Source organism: Lampetra fluviatilis, chromosome 5, assembly GCF_964198595.1.
Source record: "Lampetra fluviatilis chromosome 5, kcLamFluv1.1, whole genome shotgun sequence".
Lineage (NCBI taxonomy): Eukaryota > Metazoa > Chordata > Hyperoartia > Petromyzontiformes > Petromyzontidae > Lampetra > Lampetra fluviatilis.
The window spans coordinates 6,492,360-6,514,959 of NC_136279.1; the positions used below are offsets into that span (position 1 = coordinate 6,492,360).

General features: G+C 43.3%; 1 protein-coding gene across 5 annotated transcripts; it reads right to left on the reverse strand.

The window, feature by feature from the left end:
- Positions 1–1,241: 1,241 nt before the first annotated feature.
- Positions 1,242–21,920, reverse strand: LOC144932473 (WAP, Kazal, immunoglobulin, Kunitz and NTR domain-containing protein 2-like). 5 transcript variants are annotated; one of them, XM_078856582.1, is made up of 6 exons: positions 21,782–21,920; positions 17,723–17,754; positions 16,214–16,361; positions 13,505–13,596; positions 4,881–5,106; positions 1,242–3,500 (listed from the first exon to the last, which is right to left on the reverse strand). In XM_078856582.1, the coding sequence occupies exons 1-6, from the start codon at positions 21,815–21,817 to the stop codon at positions 2,013–2,015; spliced, it is 2,022 nt and encodes a 673-aa protein (XP_078712708.1). In that variant the 5' UTR covers positions 21,818–21,920; the 3' UTR covers positions 1,242–2,012. The 5 variants fall into 5 exon arrangements, with proteins under 5 accessions (XP_078712708.1, XP_078712707.1, XP_078712709.1 ...); XM_078856581.1 differs by lacking the exon at positions 21,782–21,920 and adding an exon at positions 17,861–18,516; XM_078856583.1 differs by lacking the exons at positions 16,214–16,361; positions 17,723–17,754; positions 21,782–21,920 and adding exons at positions 11,155–11,230; positions 12,199–12,246 and having other exon boundaries at positions 4,881–5,219; positions 13,505–13,559.
- Between the last annotated feature and the right edge of the window lie 680 nt (positions 21,921–22,600).

Below are 22,600 nucleotides of genomic sequence, written 5' to 3' on the forward strand. Positions count from 1 at the left end.
GTGGTGGAGGGTTACGACACATTTATAAATAACGCGATCTAAACCCAAAAAGTTTATTATGAATAAAATGGTTGTTATCCTCACTAAATGTTTAAATACGAGTGTGAATACGTACTCTAGAACAAAATATGGTAGTGAATAGGTCTTGCTGTATATGTGTGGCATTAAAGCAAAACATGAAATACAAAAATAGTTCCCTACAAATTACTTCCTAGTTTTATGCTGCTGCGTAGATTTTCGCCGTTATGGGGTACAGAGTACAAAACGTCACGGTGGTCCAATTGTAAATGTTGTTGGTTTACTTTCCAACACACCGGTGTTGTGAAGTAGTAACTAACTGGCAACTTTCGTTTACGTAACAACCCCTAACTAACTAGCTCTGTCGGTGGTGGCAGGTTTCACGACACACTTTTATTTATGCGATCGAATCCACAAAAAACCTTTGTTATGAAGCTTTCAGCCTTACGATCCGGGAGCTTCTCCAGGAAGTGAACGTCGTACATCATGGTAGCCAACACGTGCGGTACAATCGATATTTTAAAGTTTTGATGTTTTCATTGTACAGTAATTGAATATAGGACTCGTGTTGTTACTTCACCGCTTGTAAAGAATATGTCAAATCCGTAATAATTTCATTTGTTTGATGATGGCAAGATTACAGATATGGCAATAATACTGTAAGAGGTGTAGGAATGTAACGGTACTTTGATATTTAGTGGCACGATGCAAAACAATATCTTAAGTTAATATCGGGGGAAAACAGAAACATGAGTTTTAAATACAAGAAAAACAGTCTTACTGCAGTTAATGCATACTACATACTGCTACAATCATATGCTTTAATTGGTACTGCTACAATATCACACTACTAATGATAAACCATATAAAGTTACTTAATGCTAATCATGTAACGTATCAAAGCTGTGCTTAAATAGGTGTAAATAATATCGATGGGACCCTTTTTGGCAGTATCAAGATAATGAATTATAAAACAAGGTAGTTTTTTAAAAATTATTTAATATTATAGGGTCCCGTAGATATAACTGCTTCACCCGAGCTATTAATGCTTTGGTGTTTGCATTGTCCTTGTACTGTTTGCCTTTTGACAGCCTTTGGTCTGTCGCCCTGGTGAGACAAAGCCATGAAAGACGTTGTCTCTGGTGAGGCCAATCAGTTTTAAGGACAGTGCATACATCATTAAAGCATATTTGTTTGCATTTTTTGTTTTTACCACAAGTATGTGTGGTTAATGCAGACTTGATGTCTTTCAATAGGTGTCTATTTAGTGTTTGAACTTCACACCTCTGTTCTATTTTGATCATTCAAATGTGTAAATGATGCTTTTAATTAGAATTAAAAAAAATAGCAGCCCATTGGTTACATTAATGGCTCCATGGCCCATGTCCGATGAGCCACTTAAACTTTACATATTTCACTCAAAGACTTGTTAAATGTTTCACCCTACTCAAAAAAAATCTACTTCTTCACAATGAGTTAGCGCTGTATTAAAGCGCCAGCAACTTCACCCTGTGTGGTCATTCAATGTGCGCATATGTTACCCTCCTCATACTAAAATCATTGGCTTAAGTCTGCAGGCCAATTTAATTGACGTAAAACTTTCAGAGCACCCTCTGGTGTGTGCTAATACAAAACCTGGTGAATTGTGGAATGGGGAACCTTTTCCTATTGATCGAAAATCAAGAGGCCCTCACAATGGCAGACGTGACAAATCGTGCTAAAGTTAAAGCAAAAAATGTTGTCAGGTTGACAAATTTCCCCTCCAGTATCCGATTAGTGCGACTAAGATGCATACAAGTGATGGGTCAGTATCGTTTGTGGGCCGTCCCGAAGTGGCCATGGGCCAAATGATATTAAATCATGGGCCATATGCAGCTGGTGAGGCACGGGTTCCCCCCTCCCTGGCTTATGATTTTAAAGTGTCCTCTAATGTTGAACGTAGGTTGAGTTTAACCTCCCACCAAACTGAGATCAAAAAACAAAGTGAATGGAAACTAATCGACGACGCGCTGCAAATTGTCGCATGCATTCTTTGAAATCATTTCGTAAATCTTCTTCGTGCGTCTCTCGATGGCTGCCTGCACGAAGCTGTCTGGGTACAGCACGGCCATGCCCTCGTACACCTGTCCCATGATGAGCAGGCGCTCCTCCGACACCGTCACGTTGGGGCAGGGGCACACCCAGTTGATGTGCAGCAGCGTCACCTCCAGGTGCTTCGTGTTGAACACCTTGAGGCCCATCTTCTCGTCCTTCAGCACCTCGTCCACGATGATCCTCGCCACCCCCGAGGTGCCGTCCTCCGTCAGTTCAGCCATGCGGCCCAGGATAGCAAAATCGGAAAGGCAGAAACTGCGCGCGATCTTGTTTCGCGACTTGCAAGCCCTGCACTGGCGGCCGTGCGGAAAAGGACAGTTATCCTCGCACACCTCCTGGCTTTTAAAGTTGTTCTCATTGCCTTCGCAGCCGCCGTAGATGAAGGACTGGCAGCGCTTGACGAGCGGGTTGTAGGCCCAGCGTAGCGCCCAGTACTTGCAGGGTCCCTGCTGCACGGGCAGCGAGCATGTGTTGTTGATGTTGGTCATGCACGCCATCTTGCACTCCTCGTAGGTGATGAAGCGGTTGAGGCTGTTGTTGCATTGGCTGTGCGAGAACGTGAAGCAACCGTTCCTCTTCACGTCGAAGTACCACACCGTCTGGGTCTTGCCGCCACAGTCTTCGCGGTCCGGCATCTTGAGGCACTCTTCGATGGGGAACTCCTCCATGTCTTTGCTGAAGGTGTGCGGGTTGCGCATGATGGACAGCGGAAAGTTGGCCCTCAACAGCCCCGCTGTATTGCGCGCCGTGCAGGTGTAGATGCCGGCGTTGGGAGGCTTCACGTTGTAGATGACCAGCTCGCCGATGTTGGTCACCACCATGTTGCCGTACATGCGGTCGGGTCTCATGATCATGTTCTTTTCGCCCTCGCCCTGCTTCTCCCATGTGATGTCCGGCTTGGGCTGCCCGCTCACGTCGCAGTGGAAGCTCACGGTGCCGCCCAGGTACACGGACTGCTGCGCCGGCTTGGCGACCAGGGCCGGCCGGATAGGGGTCACGTACGTGGTGGGAGCGTTGAGCGTCGCCGGCGTGACGGCGGTCTCGTTGGGCCTCGGGCTCGTCTTGGGCCCCATGGTGTAGTACTTGCACGGCACGACGGTGAGCGTGACGCCCTTGACACACGCCTCGGCGTCCATGTAGCACTTGTTGTAGTAGGTGAGGCCGTCCGAGGCGCAGGTGAAGTTGGGCTCCTTCTCGCAGCGGTCCTTGCACTTGCACGTGGGCTTGCCCTCCCACACGTCGCACTCGGCGCCCTGCTGGGGGCACTGGAATGAGTAGCACGAGGCCAGATCGTCGTGGGTGATGGGCTCGCCCTCGGGGAAGCGCGCCGTCACGCAGCTCTTGAGGCCGCACACGTTGTCGCAGCATTTCTCCAGGGCCATGCAGTCCTGCGAAAGTGGACCGGCCAGACGTGGTTAGAAAACGAAGTACGTTTGCAAGAGTTGAACAATAAAACGAGCGAACAACTATTTTCTTTCCCTTGCTAAGGTTGTTGTTGTTGTTCAACCGTCTCTGTGTGTGTGATCTCCTTAGCTTGTTTTTTTAATGTCTCCCCGTTTTTATTGTTCTTGTTTGTTTCCCCTCACCATTATTTCCAAATGTGATTTTGTATATATTTATTTTCGTTTGTGCTGTGGTATTTCTGAGCTAAATAAATGAAAATCCTTAACCTTAACGTGGATTCTACGTACTGTTTATAACGTATCATACTACGTTTCAAGTCAAATTGGCTTCCTGCTGTTGGTGGCCCTGAATTAGTGGTGGAAATTCCATATTCTTATGGTGGGGTTCAATCTATCCATAGCACTAAAATGTAAACACATTCTATACTTATTTAATGTAGCGTGTGTGTATAAAGTTAGGGGGAGTGATAGCGTAACAGTTAGCACGCTGCACTATGAACCCAGGAACCCGAGTTCGATTTCCGCTCATGGCCAACACCAGTGACGAATTAATGAACCGGTGCTGGGCCTCCCCTAGGTCGACTCGGCCTCAAATGAGTACCCGGTGAGGTGTGTAAACATCGCCACTATGGGGACAAAGGCGGCCGGGCATGGTGCTGGCCACCCACCCCTTCGTGTGCTGTACCGACCTTCATAGGTGCTCCTCGCTAACAGCGCTAACCCCAACAGTTCTGTTAAAGGCTAAACAGGGGATGTTTGTCTTTGTATAGCGCATACTGAGGACAGTATGCGTATCATGGAAACACACGAACTATACTGTTTTAGCCACATACATTTAGCCACATGCTGCCCAGGCTTAAACTCCGTGTTACTGGTTTAGAGCCTTGAGATTCTTTCTTTGCTTGCTCATAAATCAAAACCTGTGTGCAACCGTCACACCCCGTTACCGTGGACAGCTCACAGGTTGCACATTCCACCCCCGTCATTCAGCAGTAGCGGCAAAATAACTGTGCGTGAATCAAGGCGGTAAAGCCTCTTGCAAACTGACTCGTTTGTAAATTTCACTACAAATCAACACGTGTGGTGATTGTTATCCAAACATTTCCGACGTCAAAAAATAAAAACATTTGAAATCAGGACATGAAATGAAAAAGTATGCGCATTATTTAAATGCAACACTTTTAAGTCGTATTTGTTTGGAATTGAAGATCATGCTAGTATTTAATTTATTATTTTCTCTTTATACGCGACTTTACCGAAAGAACCAAAGAGTATTTCCTGCAGTCACGAAAGCTCCAAATTAAGAATGAAGATCACGTTTTTTTAGAGGAGTCTGATCTCGTATTAAGTGTCGTAGCTGTTCACCTGGTCTCCGTTGCACTCCCTGTTGCAGGTGCTCTGCGCATCCACCCACAGGTTCGGGTTGAGATCGTTGGGGCAGACGCCGGCGTGGGCAAATTTATAGGGCAAGATGCTGGCGCCGTTTCCACCGCACAGCGCCATCAACAGCAGCAGCAGCACCCCGAGCCACTTGCCGTCAGCACCAGCAGCAGCCCGGCTGGGTGCGCGCGTCGCCTTCCCATCGACGCGGCTCAAGAGCAGAGAGGCGCGCAGCCCCGACGGAATCATCGCGACTGCTCAAAAGCCTATCCGAGTCCCGACGATCACGTTAAAGAGGTGTGCCGCCGCCAAGAGGCTGTGAGGCTGCACCGTCGGACAGATCGGCGTCGTGGACACGGGCTCGCTGCGTTCAGATGTGTACCGCGCACGCTCAGGTTCTGCTACAGGAGCGAAGCTTTGCTGGTGGGCATCGGCGCCAGGTTATATATGCTCTCTTTTGGTCCGGATGAGAGGTATTAACTTTCCCTGGACACCATTTCATGAATGTGCCCTGCCCGCAGGCAGTCTGCTGGTCTTGCCAGAACTCAGCTGTACACCGCTACAGGTGCCCAGAGCCAGCATGCCAAACGAAACGGGGAGCTTTTTTTATTTTTTACGAACAGAAACACCGAGCGTGCCGAGAAAATTATCGAAGGGATTCGCCGACATGAAGCGCAGCCAACTCGACCTGTCTGTGTTCTCCACAACAAAGACAAATACCTTTGTTTTTAGTGCTGGCAATAACAACACCGTTAGCAGAGAGAAATGTGTTGACGTCACATGAAGAAAAATAATTTAAGTATATTGCTGTCAGCCCATTCACATAAGTTAAAGGGAAAACATAATCACGAATATACATAGTGGTCACGAGAGACCCAATAGCTTTTTACACATTATACCATACTTTATTACTTCTAAATGGGATTAAAACAAGAGGTAAAACCTTTTTAATAATTAACAAAGGCATTATTTAAATACATTTTGACACATGCATTATGCAGTTGGTTATCATAAATAAATGTCGAGATACCATGATGCCATAAAAATTGATGTTTATCAATAGCCGATTTCAGTCAAAGAAATATCCGAGATATTAGACCAAGGCCGTAGCCATGGAGTCAACATTGGGGGGGGGGACCAATTTTTCCAGGGGGTCTGGCTGGGGGTCCCCCCCCCAGAAAAAAAAATCAGAATTTGAAAACTAATTTCCTGCCATTTCCTGCCTAAAATATTATTTATTTATTTTGTACATCTAATAGTGTATTGTAATACATTGCTGTTTTTTTCTTTTTTACCTTGTTTCATTGTATGTAATGGCAGAGATTAGGGATTAATAAAGTACAACCATAACCACAATCATATAAACAGAAATCTATTTTATAGCAATATATTCGGGGGGACATTTTGAGCATATTTGAATATTGGGGGGGGGATGTGTCCCCCAATATATATTATAATTACGGCCTTGTATTAGACAACACTTTGGAAGCAAAGCAACTTAAACTCACGTTCACCTACAAAAAAAAACATTACCAAACTCATAATTAGAAACGAAACATACCCGCAAAATGAAAAATATAATGTACACAATACAGTTAATCTGAGAGTACATGTTTGTCCAGAAAACTCCTACACTCCTCCACTAATTTCTGAGAATTAGGTTTCATTTGAAAGCTGATGCTATGTGGTTTGTTAGAACAAGGTTAAAATCCACCTGTAAAATGTTTTACCTTAAATTTAATAATTCAGGTAATTCAGCATATCGGCCCCAGTCCTGCGTGTCTGCTGGCGTTTGACATGACCCCAGTTTCAAAATCATGCAATGTATAGTAGGCATGTGTCATTGGAGAGGGTGTGCGTTGAGGAAACACACGGGAGGCAGCCAGCGAGGAGACAGCTCTAATTTATTACCACGACTCTCAAGTGACTCCCAACTAGTTGGAAATATTGTCCAAGGAGCCTTGCAGACACAATAATTGCCAGTCAGAGGCACATGTCAGATCGCACATTCTCAAAACGTGCGACTTTAAAGCCGGGCGGTGGTGGCTATGCACGTGACATGTGATCCAACACTGTGGAGGCAGCGAGGGTTGTTCAATCGCCACAAATGTTGTAAAACTCGCTTCCCGTGGGCGTCGAGGTGCCATACCCTGGCTCGCCAGGAGAAGGCAGTAAAGTAAGTGGACTAATTGCCAACTGCTTTAATCTGTGTGGGGATAGAGTGTTGCCCCCTCGCACGCGTGGTTTTATTTCCGGGCGCTCCGGTTTCCTGTGATGTGTATAGACACTCATTAATTGGCTGATGACATCTTCAAATAAAAACGCAATGCAGGCCGCCTCCTGAAAAAGAGTCATACAACTCAAGGGCGGCTTTCCTGGATAAGGTAATGCTGTGTAAAAGTGAAGCAAGCAGATATACATTTGTTGCATCTCGCAAGTGTTTACAGTGACTGGAAATAATCAGAAATCACAAAGAGATAAAGGTGTATGTAATATCGACAAAACATGTATATATCCATGTTTCCATATACTTGACTGCTTAAATATATGCAATACATTTCACGTGGAAATCCTAACTTGCTCGAATATTTTCATGTGCCTTTAATGTTGGAGCATTGCAAATGTGCAAAACATGGTTTTGGGTGATAATTTTAACTTATGTGGCCCGGGGTTTTCCTCCGCAAAGGTTATGTTTTGTTAACGATGCACGGGTTTTTACGAGGTTGATCATCGTTCAACACTGCCAAAAATGTAAAGAATGGACATTTTTTATTGGACACATTATATGTCATATCCAAAGATCAAAAATCTGATGTTTTTGTAAGCTCCTTAAAGGCATTCCAAAATGTTAAATTAAAACATACCCCAATACTTCATTATTGTTTTCTTTGGAGGACTGGAAAGGAAGTCCATTGATCTATGATACGCCAAACCCTTTTTTTCAATGACAGGAATCTTCTCTTTATGTTATGAATGAAGCTGGTTCCATTTACTCAGATAAAACTATAAGATTGAGATTGACGATAACCATGAACTCTGGCTGTCCCCAGGAATTCACTGGTCCTGCACAAAAACAACCTCGATTTCCCATACACTCCTTCAACAAGTTTCTTTAGAACTGCTTTTTGTGTTTAGTTTTTTGTCTTTACCCCCACACTTCCAATAAGCATGGTTGGCTACGTACGGTGCGAAAGTTCAACACACATACAATGCATACAACCAAAGACTGACGATTGTGCCATTAAGCAGACACCAAGGGTGAACTGCTATTACTCCCGTTTGCGCAATTGGGGTGTTAAATCTGACTGAATGGCACTGTGGCCGAATGTTCAACTTGTGTCAAGATTGCAAGTTCCAATCCTGGCTACAGGTTGACTCAGCTTATTATCCATCAGTCGATGAAGTGAGTACCATTGACTGTGGAGTAAAAAGCAGTTTATTTACCCCTTTAGACTGATTAACTGCCAAAGAAATGTGGAATTTCCACCCCTGGCTTAAGCCCACCCATAAAGATGTACGCAACCCCACTCGTTTGGGCAGAAAGTTGTTCTGACAAATTAAATTTCCTTTGAGACCGAAAAACATCATTGTAATATTATTTCAACAATCAGTAACCTTTCCAAATCAAACATTATTTGGCGATACTGTGTTGGCAATAACAACGCCTTACAGGAATAAGTATATAATACGTGACATTTTAGGCAATTGCCCTTCTTCAATAATCTTCCAAAATTTGTCCTTCCTGAATGGTTTTGACGCTAAGTAAGGATGTCCTGGAGAGCTACTCTGCCGTTAATCTTGACCACCGACCACGATCCCTTCAAGCATCGTGACCTGACCAAGCCCACTATTTTTTTTCTAAGTTGATGTCTTTAATTTCTGCACATTCTGTAATCCATGTGTTGCCCTCCCTCCCCATAAACCCCCCAAATCTCCCCGCGTGCCCCCCCTCCCTTCTGGGCACCCACACGCACCAACCACCCCTGCTCCCGGCCTCCCGCATCCCCACTCCCTCCCCTCTGCACGCTGGGTGGCGCATGGCCTGCGGCCAATAAGAACGCGCGCAGGGCGGCACGTGGCCAGCCAGGCAGGCAGCCAGCCAGCAAAACTTTTTCTAATATAATATGAAGTGGAGGGTGGGTGGGGGGAGGCATGACTTCAGCACGCATGAACCCGGTTCAACGCTGCGGGATGCGGGTGAAATCAACGCGCAGACGTGCGCTGTAACATGTGCACTTGCCCGGTTGTGTGCCAGCCAGCCAGCAAAACTTTTTTCTAAAGCAAGTTGCAGCAGCACATTCAGTGAAAACAATTGCCAAATTAGTGCTTACATAACTGTTACACACAAAAGCGTGAGAGTATAAACAATTATTTGGCACAGAAACAAAACAATACGTTCAAGTAGAATTTGTACATTCATTCAACTAGAGTAACTGACCTTGATAGGTCACTCAATAAGCAACCACACATGAGTATGGCATCATGTAGCATATAATATTATTTTGGGCAAGCTGGATTTTCCCATTCCAAAGCATGTTCCGTTGCAGCAATAGCAGCGTAACCTGCAGTGGTACACCTACACGAGCAGTCCGGTTCTAGCCATTGTGAATCGTAGCCGTTCATCTGTAACTTTGACAAGCTCACAGCTGATTTCCATACGAACGGTTAACATGTAACGTTGGGCCGCTAAAACAGATTCCTCATTTACCATGAGTAACGTAGCCACATAGTGGCAGAGGTTTGAAAATAACATCCTGCTAATGTTTCACATTCTCCAGATACAATTCACAATTTTTATATTCAACAATTACAAGATAGGAGAGGCAATCACTTTTACCGGCATGTGCCTGCGCTGCCCAACACGATCGGAAGTGGCAAAAAACCAAACATACTTGCTTGGTTCTGCGTGCTCTTTTATCATAATCTAAAGGATAATGCCAACTCATTAAGTAAAAACAATAACCACCACCACATTCACGGTTAATACTTCCTAGTAACAAAACACAAATAGGCTGTTTCAGTCAGTTTCACTGCGTTGGAGCATTGCCCCGAAACATCAGCCTGTACCATTGCCTCCCAAACAAGCCGGATTTCGAACTGGCCATAGCTGCTGGTGTCAACGGATCATTGCCTTCACCGCCCTAATGGAAGCCGGTTTCCAGCATCAACAGAAAACTAGCACAGCAACAGTTGACATCTCTGCTGCCTATGACACTGTTTGGCATCATGGCCTGCTGATGAAGTTGGCCAAATTCATGATATGGCGTTCAACGAATTGATGGGATGCTCAGCAACTGTACTTTTAGGGGACACCTCACTGGTAAAAAAACAGCTGTAGTGGAATACTGAATGGCCTCCGTCAAAGATCGTTCCTCTTGCCATCACTATTTATCATATAAGTGATCTGCCCTGTACGTCATCTTGCAAGTTCATATATGTAGAGGACTTGGACCTTGGTGCATAGGGAACAAACCTCGAGATTATTGCTGATACTCTTGACAGCTGACCTAACTTTATTGGAGGCAGATTTCCGTCGCTGGTGACTCTGACCAAATTATTTCAATAACCTGAACAATCATGCAGTAGATGTCACTCTTGATCTGTCCTCCTGTGGTAGCCCAGGGCACTGTGACCCCACTCCCAAGATATCTAGGGATTATCATGGACAGAAGTATGACCTTTAAGCCCCAAATAAAACAGATCAGTTAATTCTAGATTTGAAGTTTTCGTGATTGCGAGGATCCATACTCTTTGGTTCTTTCGGTAAAGTCACATAGATGAAAAATAATAAAATGAAAATAACTCAATTAAATCACGACGTTTCGGAGGCAATACAAGCTTCCGTCATCAGGTGGAACAGCCATAGCAAAATTACGTGATTTAATGTAGTTATTTTCATTTTTATTATTTTTATTTTTCATCTACGTGACTTTACCGAAAGAACCAAAGAGCATAAAACAGATCTGCTACAAATAATGCAGGAACGACCTAGGGCGCCTCAGCTCATGTGCTGCACACTACCGTTCTCTATCACTGATCCACTCAGTGGTAGTACATTGTGCTCTCGTCTGGTCTGGGAGCTCATACATAACACTGCTAGATGCACAATTATATAACACAATGTGCATAATAACCGCAACACCGAGACCAAAATATCCTGACTCCCTGTTCTGGTGAACATTCTGCCACCAAATATCCGCTGAGATGCATACTGCAAGGGGGAATGCATATGTTTTCCTGCCAATGACAACCTACTCACCAACCAAGGCTTCAGCAATATACCTTGCCGAAGACTCAAGTCCCGATCCTCCTTCTGGGATCGTGTTGCCACCATCCTAGAATCTCACCCAGATACGGGAGAATGCGGACGTCCAGAATAAACACATAATTTCGAGACCCAAACATCGCACCCCCTGGCTTTGCCATTCCTTCAAGACCTTGGTGTAACCATCGACCGCATCAGAACATCAACAAACCGATGCACACACCTCCTTCATGAATGTAAAATTAAAGACAAGCCACAGCACAAAAGTGGCCATGCAACCCAAACTATGGATCATCGTGAGCCACTGCAGCCTCTGCCTCCTTCAATGGTAAAACTGCACAAACGCTCCCCTAAAACCCTCCCGTGGCCAGCAGACCTCGACGTTGACATTCATCTCTTACGCCAGAATGGAATTGTTTTCGGTTTTCTGTTATAAGGCACCACAGCGAAATCTTAAATTTTTTTGTTTCAACTCACTCATTGAAACCCATGCATCCAGCATCCATGATAGTAAGACACAAACCATACCATCATTAGCAAATTTGGAAAACCACATACATGCATGTATTAGAATCATGCCTAAAAATGGTATTGTGCGTACATTTGTTCTATTCTTAATGAAATAGCAACAATTATATGACTGGGTGCTGCTGTTACAGAGGTCAAACATCAGAAGGAGACAACTTATCCCATCATCCGGCTGTCGAGAAGAGGCTTTAGGTGAAGGCTAATGCTTACAAATGGTATGACCCTTTTTGTGTGGAAGAACAAAATACCAAGCGGTAGGTGCTGAAAGATCAAAAGCAGCTCTCCATGGCTAAACAAGCCCTGAAAACAGAGGAATGCTCTGCAGTTAAATCTTGCACCTGTGTGTGCCATCGTAGTCCTTGTGAAGTCACACACATGGTGGGCAAGTAATAAACACCATCATTTTTACGCGTGTGTTAGTAAAATGAATAACATTCATGCTTTCCAATAAAACCTTGCCACATTTACAACTCTCGATTTTAACCATACAATATTTTTCCTATTCCCTACCGAAAAACACGAATTTATTTCAATCAATTCTTCATGGTTTGTCTGCATCTGAAATAACAAAACACATTTACAAAAGTGTTATTGGTTTGAGCAAAAATATTTTTCTTGGCCTTAAAACTACGAAGGGTTAATACCAATAAAAGATGAATAAAAGATAATCATTTATTGTAACTTTTTTTGTATCAAATGTGTTTCATATTAAAAGGGAAATTAAACACATATTTGCATATGATGCAAATGTGTGGGACCCATTGCAGTAATATTGTTTGGATATCATAACCTAGAATGCCTTTATTCCAAATATGTGGAATTTTATTTGAACATTTTGTTGAAATACACTTATACCTTCCTGCCATTTTATATATATTCTCTAATTCAAGGCCGACATACTTGTATAATCAAATAAAAAAAACTTTATGCTTTGCCTTTCACCACATGTCCCTGGGCACATTCAAGCCAACTGGGAAAAGGGCATTTGGGCAGGAGTAGAGAATTCCAGTTTGGCAACTTACAGGTGCTACCTGTCACAAACAGTTTCAAATTTGTTGTCTTTTTCCACAATTTTATCCCGATTGTGCTGTGGGTGGCATCAAATTGTGAGATGAAGAATCCATTCTGAACTCTCACAGAAAAGTGCATTAGCCCATGTTATGCAACGGTCAGTGGAAGGAGTTATGACAAAATTGATTCTCTTAATAAATCTGAAATCTCTATAACTCACACCGGGGGGCACTTTTATTATCCATCCTGCTGCACAGAGAAGACTCGTGTCGCAGGGCAGTCACATTTATATTTGTTAATTTTCAGAGCTGAAATCTAGCCAAAGTGTAAAAGCATTTTTTTGACGCAGTGTTTTTTGTTTCGTGTGAGGTCATTGGTAACCAGACCGACACCATCAAACTGATGGTGTTTGAATGAGAACTGCTTGGATGATAACACCTGCTCGTGATTCTGGATCTCATGCCAATGCTGTTTCCGACTGCTTGTACAGGTGTGGTACACAAACATACAATCACGTTGTTTGCATTTCAAGTAACAATATTAATGTCTCAAACGCAATATTCTAGATTTGAAGCTTTCGTGACTGCAAGGATTCATACTCTTAGTTCTTTCGGTAAAGTCACATAGGTAAAAAATGAAATTAAAATTAAATAATAAAAATCACGACGTTTCGGAGGCAACACAAGTCTCCGTCATCAGGTGGGACCGTCACAGCCAGATTTGCTGCATCAAATTACAAATTATCCTCGCTAAGGCGTAGACCCAACAGTGTGGTCGACCCAGTGTAAATCAAATCCCATCTCACCTTGCTGGAAACCACTCCGGTGTGTCCCAGACCTCAAAGACACTCTCGGTACACGACTCTGTACTTATCGGCTGGGGATTGCTCTGATGCTCCTGAAGCACAAATGAATAATGCATGCATATTAGAATTGTGAGGGCTTCAGTTGCCCGTTGCATAAAATACCATACTATACCTCAAATACCCGTGTCTTTCATGGACACCACTTTAAAATAACAAACTTATATACCGTCCAGTGCACATTTTTCATCTAAACTTTATTATTCTCGTGCCCATGGTATGTATATAACACAATGACCTGCCTGCGGTATGTTCGAAACAAAGTTTGTAAAAAATATATATAACAAATTGCAAACATTCCATTAAGGGTAAACATTTACACTATGAGATCTCTTTTACCAGTGGCAAAATATAATGGTAGGTTTTTACCCTTTTAACTGGTACAAAACTGACACCTTTATTCAAGGCATCATGTTTGCAATGACCACAACACAAGTAGTCAATAAAGCAAACAAAAAGAAGCAACTCTGATAAGGATAATAATATGCACTGTCCTTGAAGTTGATTGGCCCACACCCGAGACGGCTTTCTTTAGAGCCTAGTCCCCATTGGTGTAGGGCCAGATGACACCAGAAGGCGTACAACTCAAAAACAGTGCAATATCAGAGTATTGAGAGTTCGGGGTAAACATTTACACTATGAGATCTCTTTTACCAGTGGCATTTACACTATGAGATCTCTTTTACCAGTGGCAACTGGTAAAAGAGATATCATAGTGTAAATGTTTACCCCGAACTCTCAATACTCTGATATTGCACTGTTTTTGAGTTGTACGCCTTCTGGTGTCATCTGGCCCTACACCAATGGGGACTAGGCTCTAAAGAAAGCCGTCTCGGGTGTGGGCCAATCAACTTCAAGGACAGTGCATATTATTACCCTTATCAGAGTTGCTTCTTTTTGTTTGCTTTATTGACTACTTGTGTTGTGGTCATTGCAAACATGATGCCTTGAATAAAGGTGTCAGTTTGGTACCAGTTAAAAGGGTAAAAACCTACCATAAAATTCCATTAAGGGTGTTTTCATTTTTGCAAACAGCCAAAGGAGGTTAATGGGCATAACCACTTTGGCCTGATCGTAATAGATGGCACCAACAAGATCTGTGGTTAACAATTTGGTTTTGCACTTCATTGGGTGTAGCCCAGTATGAGGTATTACACCCGGCGGTAAAATGGGGGCCCAGTGGTCTGCATGGGTGAAAGGGGAAATTATTGTGGTTGTGCTAAGAGTGATTGAGGCTCACGTGAAGGGAGTACATGTTTCTGTGCAGTATCGGCCAGGTTTATTTTCTGATTTTCTTCAAGGCAGAGCAGTCTACGAGGTGTTCATCAATGGACAGACATGTAATGATGCATTAATTCATCAATTCCAATTGATTCTAAAGCTCATGCTGCATTCACAGAATCATGCACGCAAGAATCGTTTTTTTTTCAATCCGTATATGTTGTAACTGGTTTGCATGACCCTTACATAATGTAAAACAAATACTGATCGAATTAAATAATGTTTTTCCCCTTTTTTTCTGGCAACAAAACTGAAACCTTTTTACAAGGGTTCATGTCTGCATTAACCACAATACTTGCAGTCAAAATGCAAAAAAAAAACACACTCTGATAATATATGCATTGTCCTTGAAACTGATTGGTCCACACCAGAGACAGCTTTCTTTTGAGCCTCGTCTCAATTGGTGCTCGACCAGAGGACGCCAAAAGGCGTACAGCTCAAAGACAATGCACTATCAAAGTAATGAGGGCTTGGGGTAAGCATCTACATCATACTGATCTTTCAATAAAATTATAATGGTGGGCTAATTAGGCATGCAATAATGAATTACTCAGTGATATGAATTGTTACAATTTGCAATCTCGATTTAATATAGGAATACAATTTCGTGTTTTTTACCATCTTGTTGAATTATATTTCTTTTTCCTTATTTGTACTTTGTTCACTCCTTCAGCCTAAATAGATTTGAGTCTCTTTGCATATAATTTGCACAACATTCTCAAAGGTATGATCTGATCAATGTACCATGAGCACAAGAATCAATATCGATAAAAGAAACAATGCATTATTATATGCCAATGCATCACGCTGAGATCAGCTTGTGATATCAAACTGCTGGAATGTGAAGTGCCCAATAAATGGCAGTCCAGAAAGTTGCTTACCAATATATTTAACGCATTACCAGAGTAATTCCCGCGTAAGCATGGGTTCACTTTGGGTACGCTAGTTTCCTCCAATATGAAAAAAGCTAATGGAATTGGCCAAAAATCCTCAATGTAGGACCTCCCTGAAGAGGTCTAAAGACTTGCTGAGACTTTGCTCAATACATTGCCTATTATCATGATCACTAGAGATAGGGAAAAAAAAAGTCGATTAATTCAATTAATCAACTGAAAAGTCGTCGATTTCTCGGGCCCCTTTATAAACGATGGCCACTCTCACATTCTGCCACCTGATGGCGGGAAATGCCCTGCAAGCAAAGGCCAGTGGCGTGGCTAATGCCGATGATGTCACCAAGCCCCACCTATCACCTCCCATCCAACAGCACACATAGGAAAAGCGGTGAGACTTTTTCACAACTATTTTTGGGTCATCCAATTTATCAAGTAATTGAATATATAATCGGTAATCAGCTTGAAATATTACTATTACCTGTATCTGTGTACTGCAATCCTCTCCATCCCAACCAGGATCGGCTGGTGCAAACTTCACTTCAGCCTGATCCACTGTTGTGTGTACGCTGTTTCCTGGCATCTTATCTTCATATTTTTCATCCTGCTCACCCTCCTGTTGTCTCAGTCTGGACCAAAAGTCATCAACAATTTCACATTTCCATTAGTACATGCCTCTATCACATGCCGTGTGGCAGTGAGAATTAATCCACTGAACTCTGGCCAAGATTTCAGGCTGGGCCTATTAAGTATTGACAATTGATGGTTTTGCACATGGCACAACAATTTGGCACATCATCTGCGGGTGTTTTGGGGAATTAAACACTCCCGCAGTGTCGTGGATTGATCATCGATCTTGTCTAGCAGCACTGAAATCTTGTGTTGAACAGGCAGCGAGAGAATGCTGTTACGATGTCCTACTTGTGATAAACTGTTACTGTCACAAGTGCGCATCTTGTACATGTGCTCCTTGCCCTGCCTGATGTCTAACCATACCTCTGGTTTAATATACTGCAATGTAGTTGGAGTACACGTGTAATGACAGGGTGCCACCTGTCGACCTGAAGAGGTAATCGCGGTTATGGGTATATTACGTAATGCCTAATTATGAGGGGGGCGTATCTAGGGTAAAGGTGAAAGGCGGGGTCAGTCGGGAGGCTCCGGGAGCCTGCTTGCAGGTTCTGGAAGGGGGCGTGACCAGAGGCGAGGCTTGCTGTTGCGGGTCCTGGCTGCTTTGCCGCTCGCCGTCATCTCTCTTCATCGTCCAGCCACGTGGCCGATCTTCTGCAAGGCTCTCATCGTCGCCGTCGCTGCGCTAGTCAGACAGCTATGTAGTTGGACGCCGACGATGGGGTTGTGTAGAAGCGTCGGCTATGTGTAGCTACGTAGAATGTTGCATAGATGTATCGCCCAATGTTGTGCTTCAAGTGTGAGAATAAATAAGAAGCCTTCTACACGACGTGTCTCGGCAGTCGCTCACTACACAGATGGAGCAGTTGTACAGCGGTTAGGGCACTGTGTTATGAACGCAGCGACCTAAGTTATTTTCTCGGCCACAGCTAACACCAGTTGAGAATATTTTAAATGGTTCTGGGATTGCCCCCCTTGACCAACTGCACTGGCCGCGTGAAGGTTGGTCAAACGACCCCCGTGACCAGTAGTAGATTGACATAGTGCTGTAAATTACTATTATAGAGTACTCAACTAAATCACAAGTTTGTGAGCTCAAATGAGGTGTCAATTTAGCCCATCATCATACCTTTGGGTACCTAAAATTAGTAACTATTTTGAAAAGGTAAGTCATTCTTCTAAGAAGATGATGGCCTCCACCTTAGGAATGTAAAATTGCCACCACTGCCTCAAGACCACTGATGTCAATGACCATCACCTGATTGCTCATTTGACCTGAGAGACATTTTTACTTTATTCAACCATTATATTTAATGGTGCCTGCAATTCGTAATGAACTGGATGTTGAAGGAATACTTACATCTGTAGGTTAGCATCATCAGTTTGTAAAACCTGCCAAAAAATGTTGACAAGAGTTACAAACGTGTTCTTGTTCAGTATGCCAATGAAGACTTCAAATTCATTTGACAAATGCTGAAATACATAACCAAACACTTACAAGTGTTGGACATTCAAAAACTTGTAGCTGAGCATGAGTCTCCACAGTAGCATTTTCCACATTCCTTGTCTTAACACAAGGCTGTTCCTCCAACAAAGCAACATCACTGCTGCCTGCATGTAGACCCACTCCATGAATGTCACTATCAAAGTTAAATCTAGTTTTCTTGGTGGGTAAGTCTTCTGGATACTCATTCGCATTGTACTCCTCCCTGTGCCTGCTTGAGTGCTTGGTACTTTGCGTCTGCTGACGGGACGTCAACGCTGCTGCGGTCACCTGTTCCATGTTGTTTCCGCTGCCACTCCCATGAGCCTCAGCTGAAGGTAGTGACTTAGGGGCTGTGTTTCCCTCACTGCCTGGTAGAGCCACCACACTGCAATGTCCACTTCCGTTGTCTAATATGGGCGTTTGGATAGATATGGAAATTGTCCGTGGGAAGGAAAAGCTCTGTACAAACTTATGCCAGTCCTTCGCGTCTTCAACTGCAGCTCGTACATCTGGCACCACATCATTTGCCGTCATCTTCCTCAGCCTTTCTTTGACTTCAGAGAATATCTCTTGAGAGTCCTTCTTGTCAAATGGCTCTTTGGCCTTCAGCTCTTGACAGACAAGCATCTTGGCTGCATTCCACTCAAGATGTTCCATACCAAACTTGCTGATCTAGCAAAAAAAAATGCAACAAAACTTTCAGGTGACCCATTTATTTTCAAACTCAACTTATGTAATTCATGAAGGCCCATAGGGGGACAGCTTTTTGAAGATGTGGGCAAAACATTATTGAGCACATCAGAATCATAATCATGTTATTTATTTATACTGGAGGAATCCGATGAGCTATAAAGCTCTTTTTCACAGATGTCCAGTAGGGGCAGATAAGAACACTACAATACAAAATCACTTTAAAAAATATATACAAATAAAAAAAACAATTTTTTTCTCTTACCAGGTAAAGCCCACTGATCTATGAGCTTTTATTCAGAAGAGACCTGGCCACAAATGATAGCTCAACAAAGTGGCTTATCATGTGGAAATTTATAACAGCTAAATAATCGAAATAATCTGATCATACCTGCTTAGGGTTAAGAGCCGTGTATTGGTTGCTCTTGAGCCACTGCTGCTTTCGTTTGATGGTGCTTAAAATTAGATTGAGATGTTCAATCTTCTCGACGCTTCGGTCCGTGGCGGGAGCATAAAACAGCTTCCCGAGCAAGTGCTGAGTGCACTTGCGTTGGGCCTCCAGCTCCTCAACCGAGTTTCCCAGGTTCACCATCCCCGACTGTGGCGGATGCGGCAGGATGGAGAACTTTAGTCTCCGCGTCTCCAAGTGTTCGTACTCCAAGCTCTCCGCATTGCACTTCAGCAGTACATAATGGTTCGCCGTACACCTGCTCAACCTCGCGCGGGCCGCGTGGGTCTGCAGGAGAGCAATGACATTGCCTTGCATATCAATGACCATGCCTTTGCAGGAAGAGGGCATTTCCATAAAAGTGTCCCTAATGAGGACATAGGTATGTGTACCTCTACAGCCCTTTGTTGTTAATGACACTCAGCATGGCATGGCGGATCGCGGGTGTTATAGGACCATACTTCCGATTGGCACGGTTGGCTACGTATGGTGTGAAAGGTGTTCAACAAAAAAAAATACTTCACTGTGCTCGTCAGCACGGGTTTGTGATGGTATAAATATGGGAGTACGGTACTGCCCTCTGCTGCCCACCACGGTCTAACATTATGGATTGCTTTTGGCAATAACATTTCAATTCAGCAGCATTTGTTTAAAATGTTTGAATTTGCTGGCAATAACCAACAACTTCCAGTGCAGAGTTTGCTTGATGGATAGCAGTGGTTGGACTATAAAATATTCAACATACATTATCCAAGTAAAAAGGAAAAAAATGCTTCAAACCTACCTCTTTTTTTAACTTGGAAAGTTCGTGGCAGTTGATCAAGGTTCCGGCAAAATGGTACTCAAGTGACTCCATCCCAAGTGATGTTTCGTACCACAACAAGGTGCGGAATCTCGGCAGACCCTTCAGGAAGTTTAATCGATTCTGTATGTAATGAGTTGTCTCTAAGAGCATCTGCAGCTCCACGTATGTCTCCAATGCAGAACCTTCTAGGAGAACTGAGGGACAAGTCTCTCTCAGACCAAACCTTTGCAACAATGGAGCTGACATGAAAATATTCCTGAGAGGTTCACCCAGACTCTCCTGAAGGTCTCCCACAAAAAGTGACAGAAGCTTCTCACATGAATCCATCATCTGATTGAGTTCCAGTGGTCCGACCGTTGCATTGGCATTAAGCAACACATTTGACAAATTAAATACGTACTCTTTCTTTGGGCCAAATCCTAACTGAATATCAGATTTGCAGATGTTTGCTACAGTATTGGGATAATGCACATTTAGTGATGTGCATTGGTCATTATCGGAAGGTGCTAAATCTTCCCAGGAGTCATGTTCAATTGAAGGGACTTGGTCCCTTAAATCTAGCTCTGGAGGTGAAGATGGCTGTGACAAAGGTGACTCTGTGTGTTGGGAAAGCGAGTTATTATTTAATGATATATCGCTCAATCCAGAGCTGTCATCATGAACGTTCAAGTAATCCGCACAACAATCCACGCAGTTTGATCCACCTCTTGACTGGTTATTAAACTGTGAGATTGCACTTTGTTGGCTGTGTTTCACATTCATGTTATTTGCACTTGCAGGCTCCTTGAGCATCTGCAGATCCTCTCTAAGGGATGTCTCAGACTGAGGAATTTCAAAGCTGCCGTATTTGTTCAACGGCCTCGTCACAATCATTTCACCATTTGCATCGTTCTCGTCCAAAGTGTTGTTATTCCGACTGAAACCTGGTTCGCTTGCTCGATGGTCCGACATTTTGGAGAATGTGGCTCGTGCAGACGACGACGTCTGTAACAAATCTGTAACCGCCGATTGTGCGGAATTCAACGCAGCCTGAATTTGCGTGTTGAGACAACGGCGCTTGGGATTTGTTCCTGCCTGAGAAGGACTCTCCGTGTCCACAGAGATCTGACACACAGCTAATCTCTGCTGCTGCCGTGGGTCTCTTGACACGTCGATACCCTCTCCATTCTGGGCTCGCGGCTCTCCCTTTCCTCTCGCAGCACTGTACACCACTGTGGCATACATACTCTTTCCAATACGTGTTGCAACAGTTAAACCATTGGTATGATCCAGCACTGAAAGGAACAAAATGAATAAAAACCTTACCAATAAAGCGCATTCACAAGTAAACAAAAGTAAGAAAATGCACTGTAAATTATTTTAAATATGAACAACAAATCTTCTGCAGGAGGGTGAAGGAAAAAATTAGCACACATTTGCATTCATATTGATGCATACTACTTCAAAGGTAATACGTAAATAAAATCTAACCAAATTACAGTATAAATATATAGTGTGATCATAACATAACATTGCTGTTTACTGTCGTTACTCTTGGAGTAAAAAGTATTGCGAACATCAAAACTCTGTTTTGTTACACCGTACAATCCAGCTTATCAAACCTCATAAAAAGTTCCCTCTGTTGGAAAATGCTAGAATTGCGTGTTTTTGCCATTACAAATGCCTACCCCGGAATGTAGCAGTAAAGGCCAATGCATACATGTAGTGTACATGGTAGAATACATAAAAATAAAAGACGTTATTACCATTATCCTGGGTGCAGCGGTGGCACTAGTTAGCGCCCTGCGATTCCCAGCAATGGATAACACAAGTGGCGAGTGGTATCTGGACTGGTCACCAACCCACAATGACCATCACGGCGAAGTACTGTATATTCAAACAACCCCCATGACCAACACGGTCTAAGGGGGCTTTAATTCAGCTTTAGATAAAGGGCCAAAGATGATTATATTATGTTCATGTTAACGCTCCAAAAATAAACCGCTACTACCTGTAGGCAGGCTCCATGAAGAAGTGAGGGAAGCATGCGGAGTGATTCTTGCACAGGTAAATGTCCGGTACATGTTTATCACCGCATAGGGCAGGCACTGACGAGGCCTTTTCACTGGCAGCATGATGCTGTCATACTCATATAGATACACCTGATGAAAAAAATAGAACCTGTGTAACGCATCATACAATTCTAACATTCAACCTTGCATGCCCCCTCTCCGAACGTTCAGCATGTTAAACGCTTTGACAAAATGCCAGGGAACAGAAGGCTGGGGATTTTTCAGTGAGATTAAAACGTCTTAGTTCCTCAATGTGTTTCGGGTTGTAGCGCGTGTTGTTCGGCATGATGGAGCATCTTCTTCCTGAAGTTTCATTAACAAATTCCCGTTATAAGTGTATGTGTCATAGAATCTAAGGAATGCCTCTTTAATACATCACTCAGGATAAAATCTTGTCTTTTGGAATAATGGAATGATTGGAGAAGCTGCCAGAGCAATAAGCCGTTATATCGGAGAACTATACAACGCAAACATGAAAACCTACATAGCAGCCTACGGCTGGCTGAATAGCAATTATATCGAGATTAGTTAGACAGGTACGAGATGTTAAAATTGTAATGAATCAAACAAATTTGATGTGTGTGAAACTTCCAGTCAGTCGCGTCTCACAGCATACACTTTAAATAATTGGCAGCACATGGCAACCTCTTAAAATCAGAATGTAAGCGGGAACACACCCCGAAATAGGTGTAAAAATATACAAGGATTGGAAAGAACATTAAAAGCAAAATTCTTTAGTCGTTTACGTGATGAAAGCT

Bases quoted from the DNA above. Each gene is read 5' to 3' on its own strand.
- LOC144932473 (XM_078856581.1), bottom strand. From the start codon at position 18,505: ATGGAACATCTTGAGTGGAATGCAGCCAAGATGCTTGTCTGTCAAGAG. The intron at 16,362-17,722 runs GTAAGTATTCCT...CTTTTGGTCCAG, and splicing joins GATGATGCTAACCTACAGAT to ACTGAGACAACAGGAGGGTG. The intron at 13,597-16,213 runs GTAATAGTAATA...TTTGTGCTTCAG, and splicing joins ATTGCAGTACACAGATACAG to GAGCATCAGAGCAATCCCCA.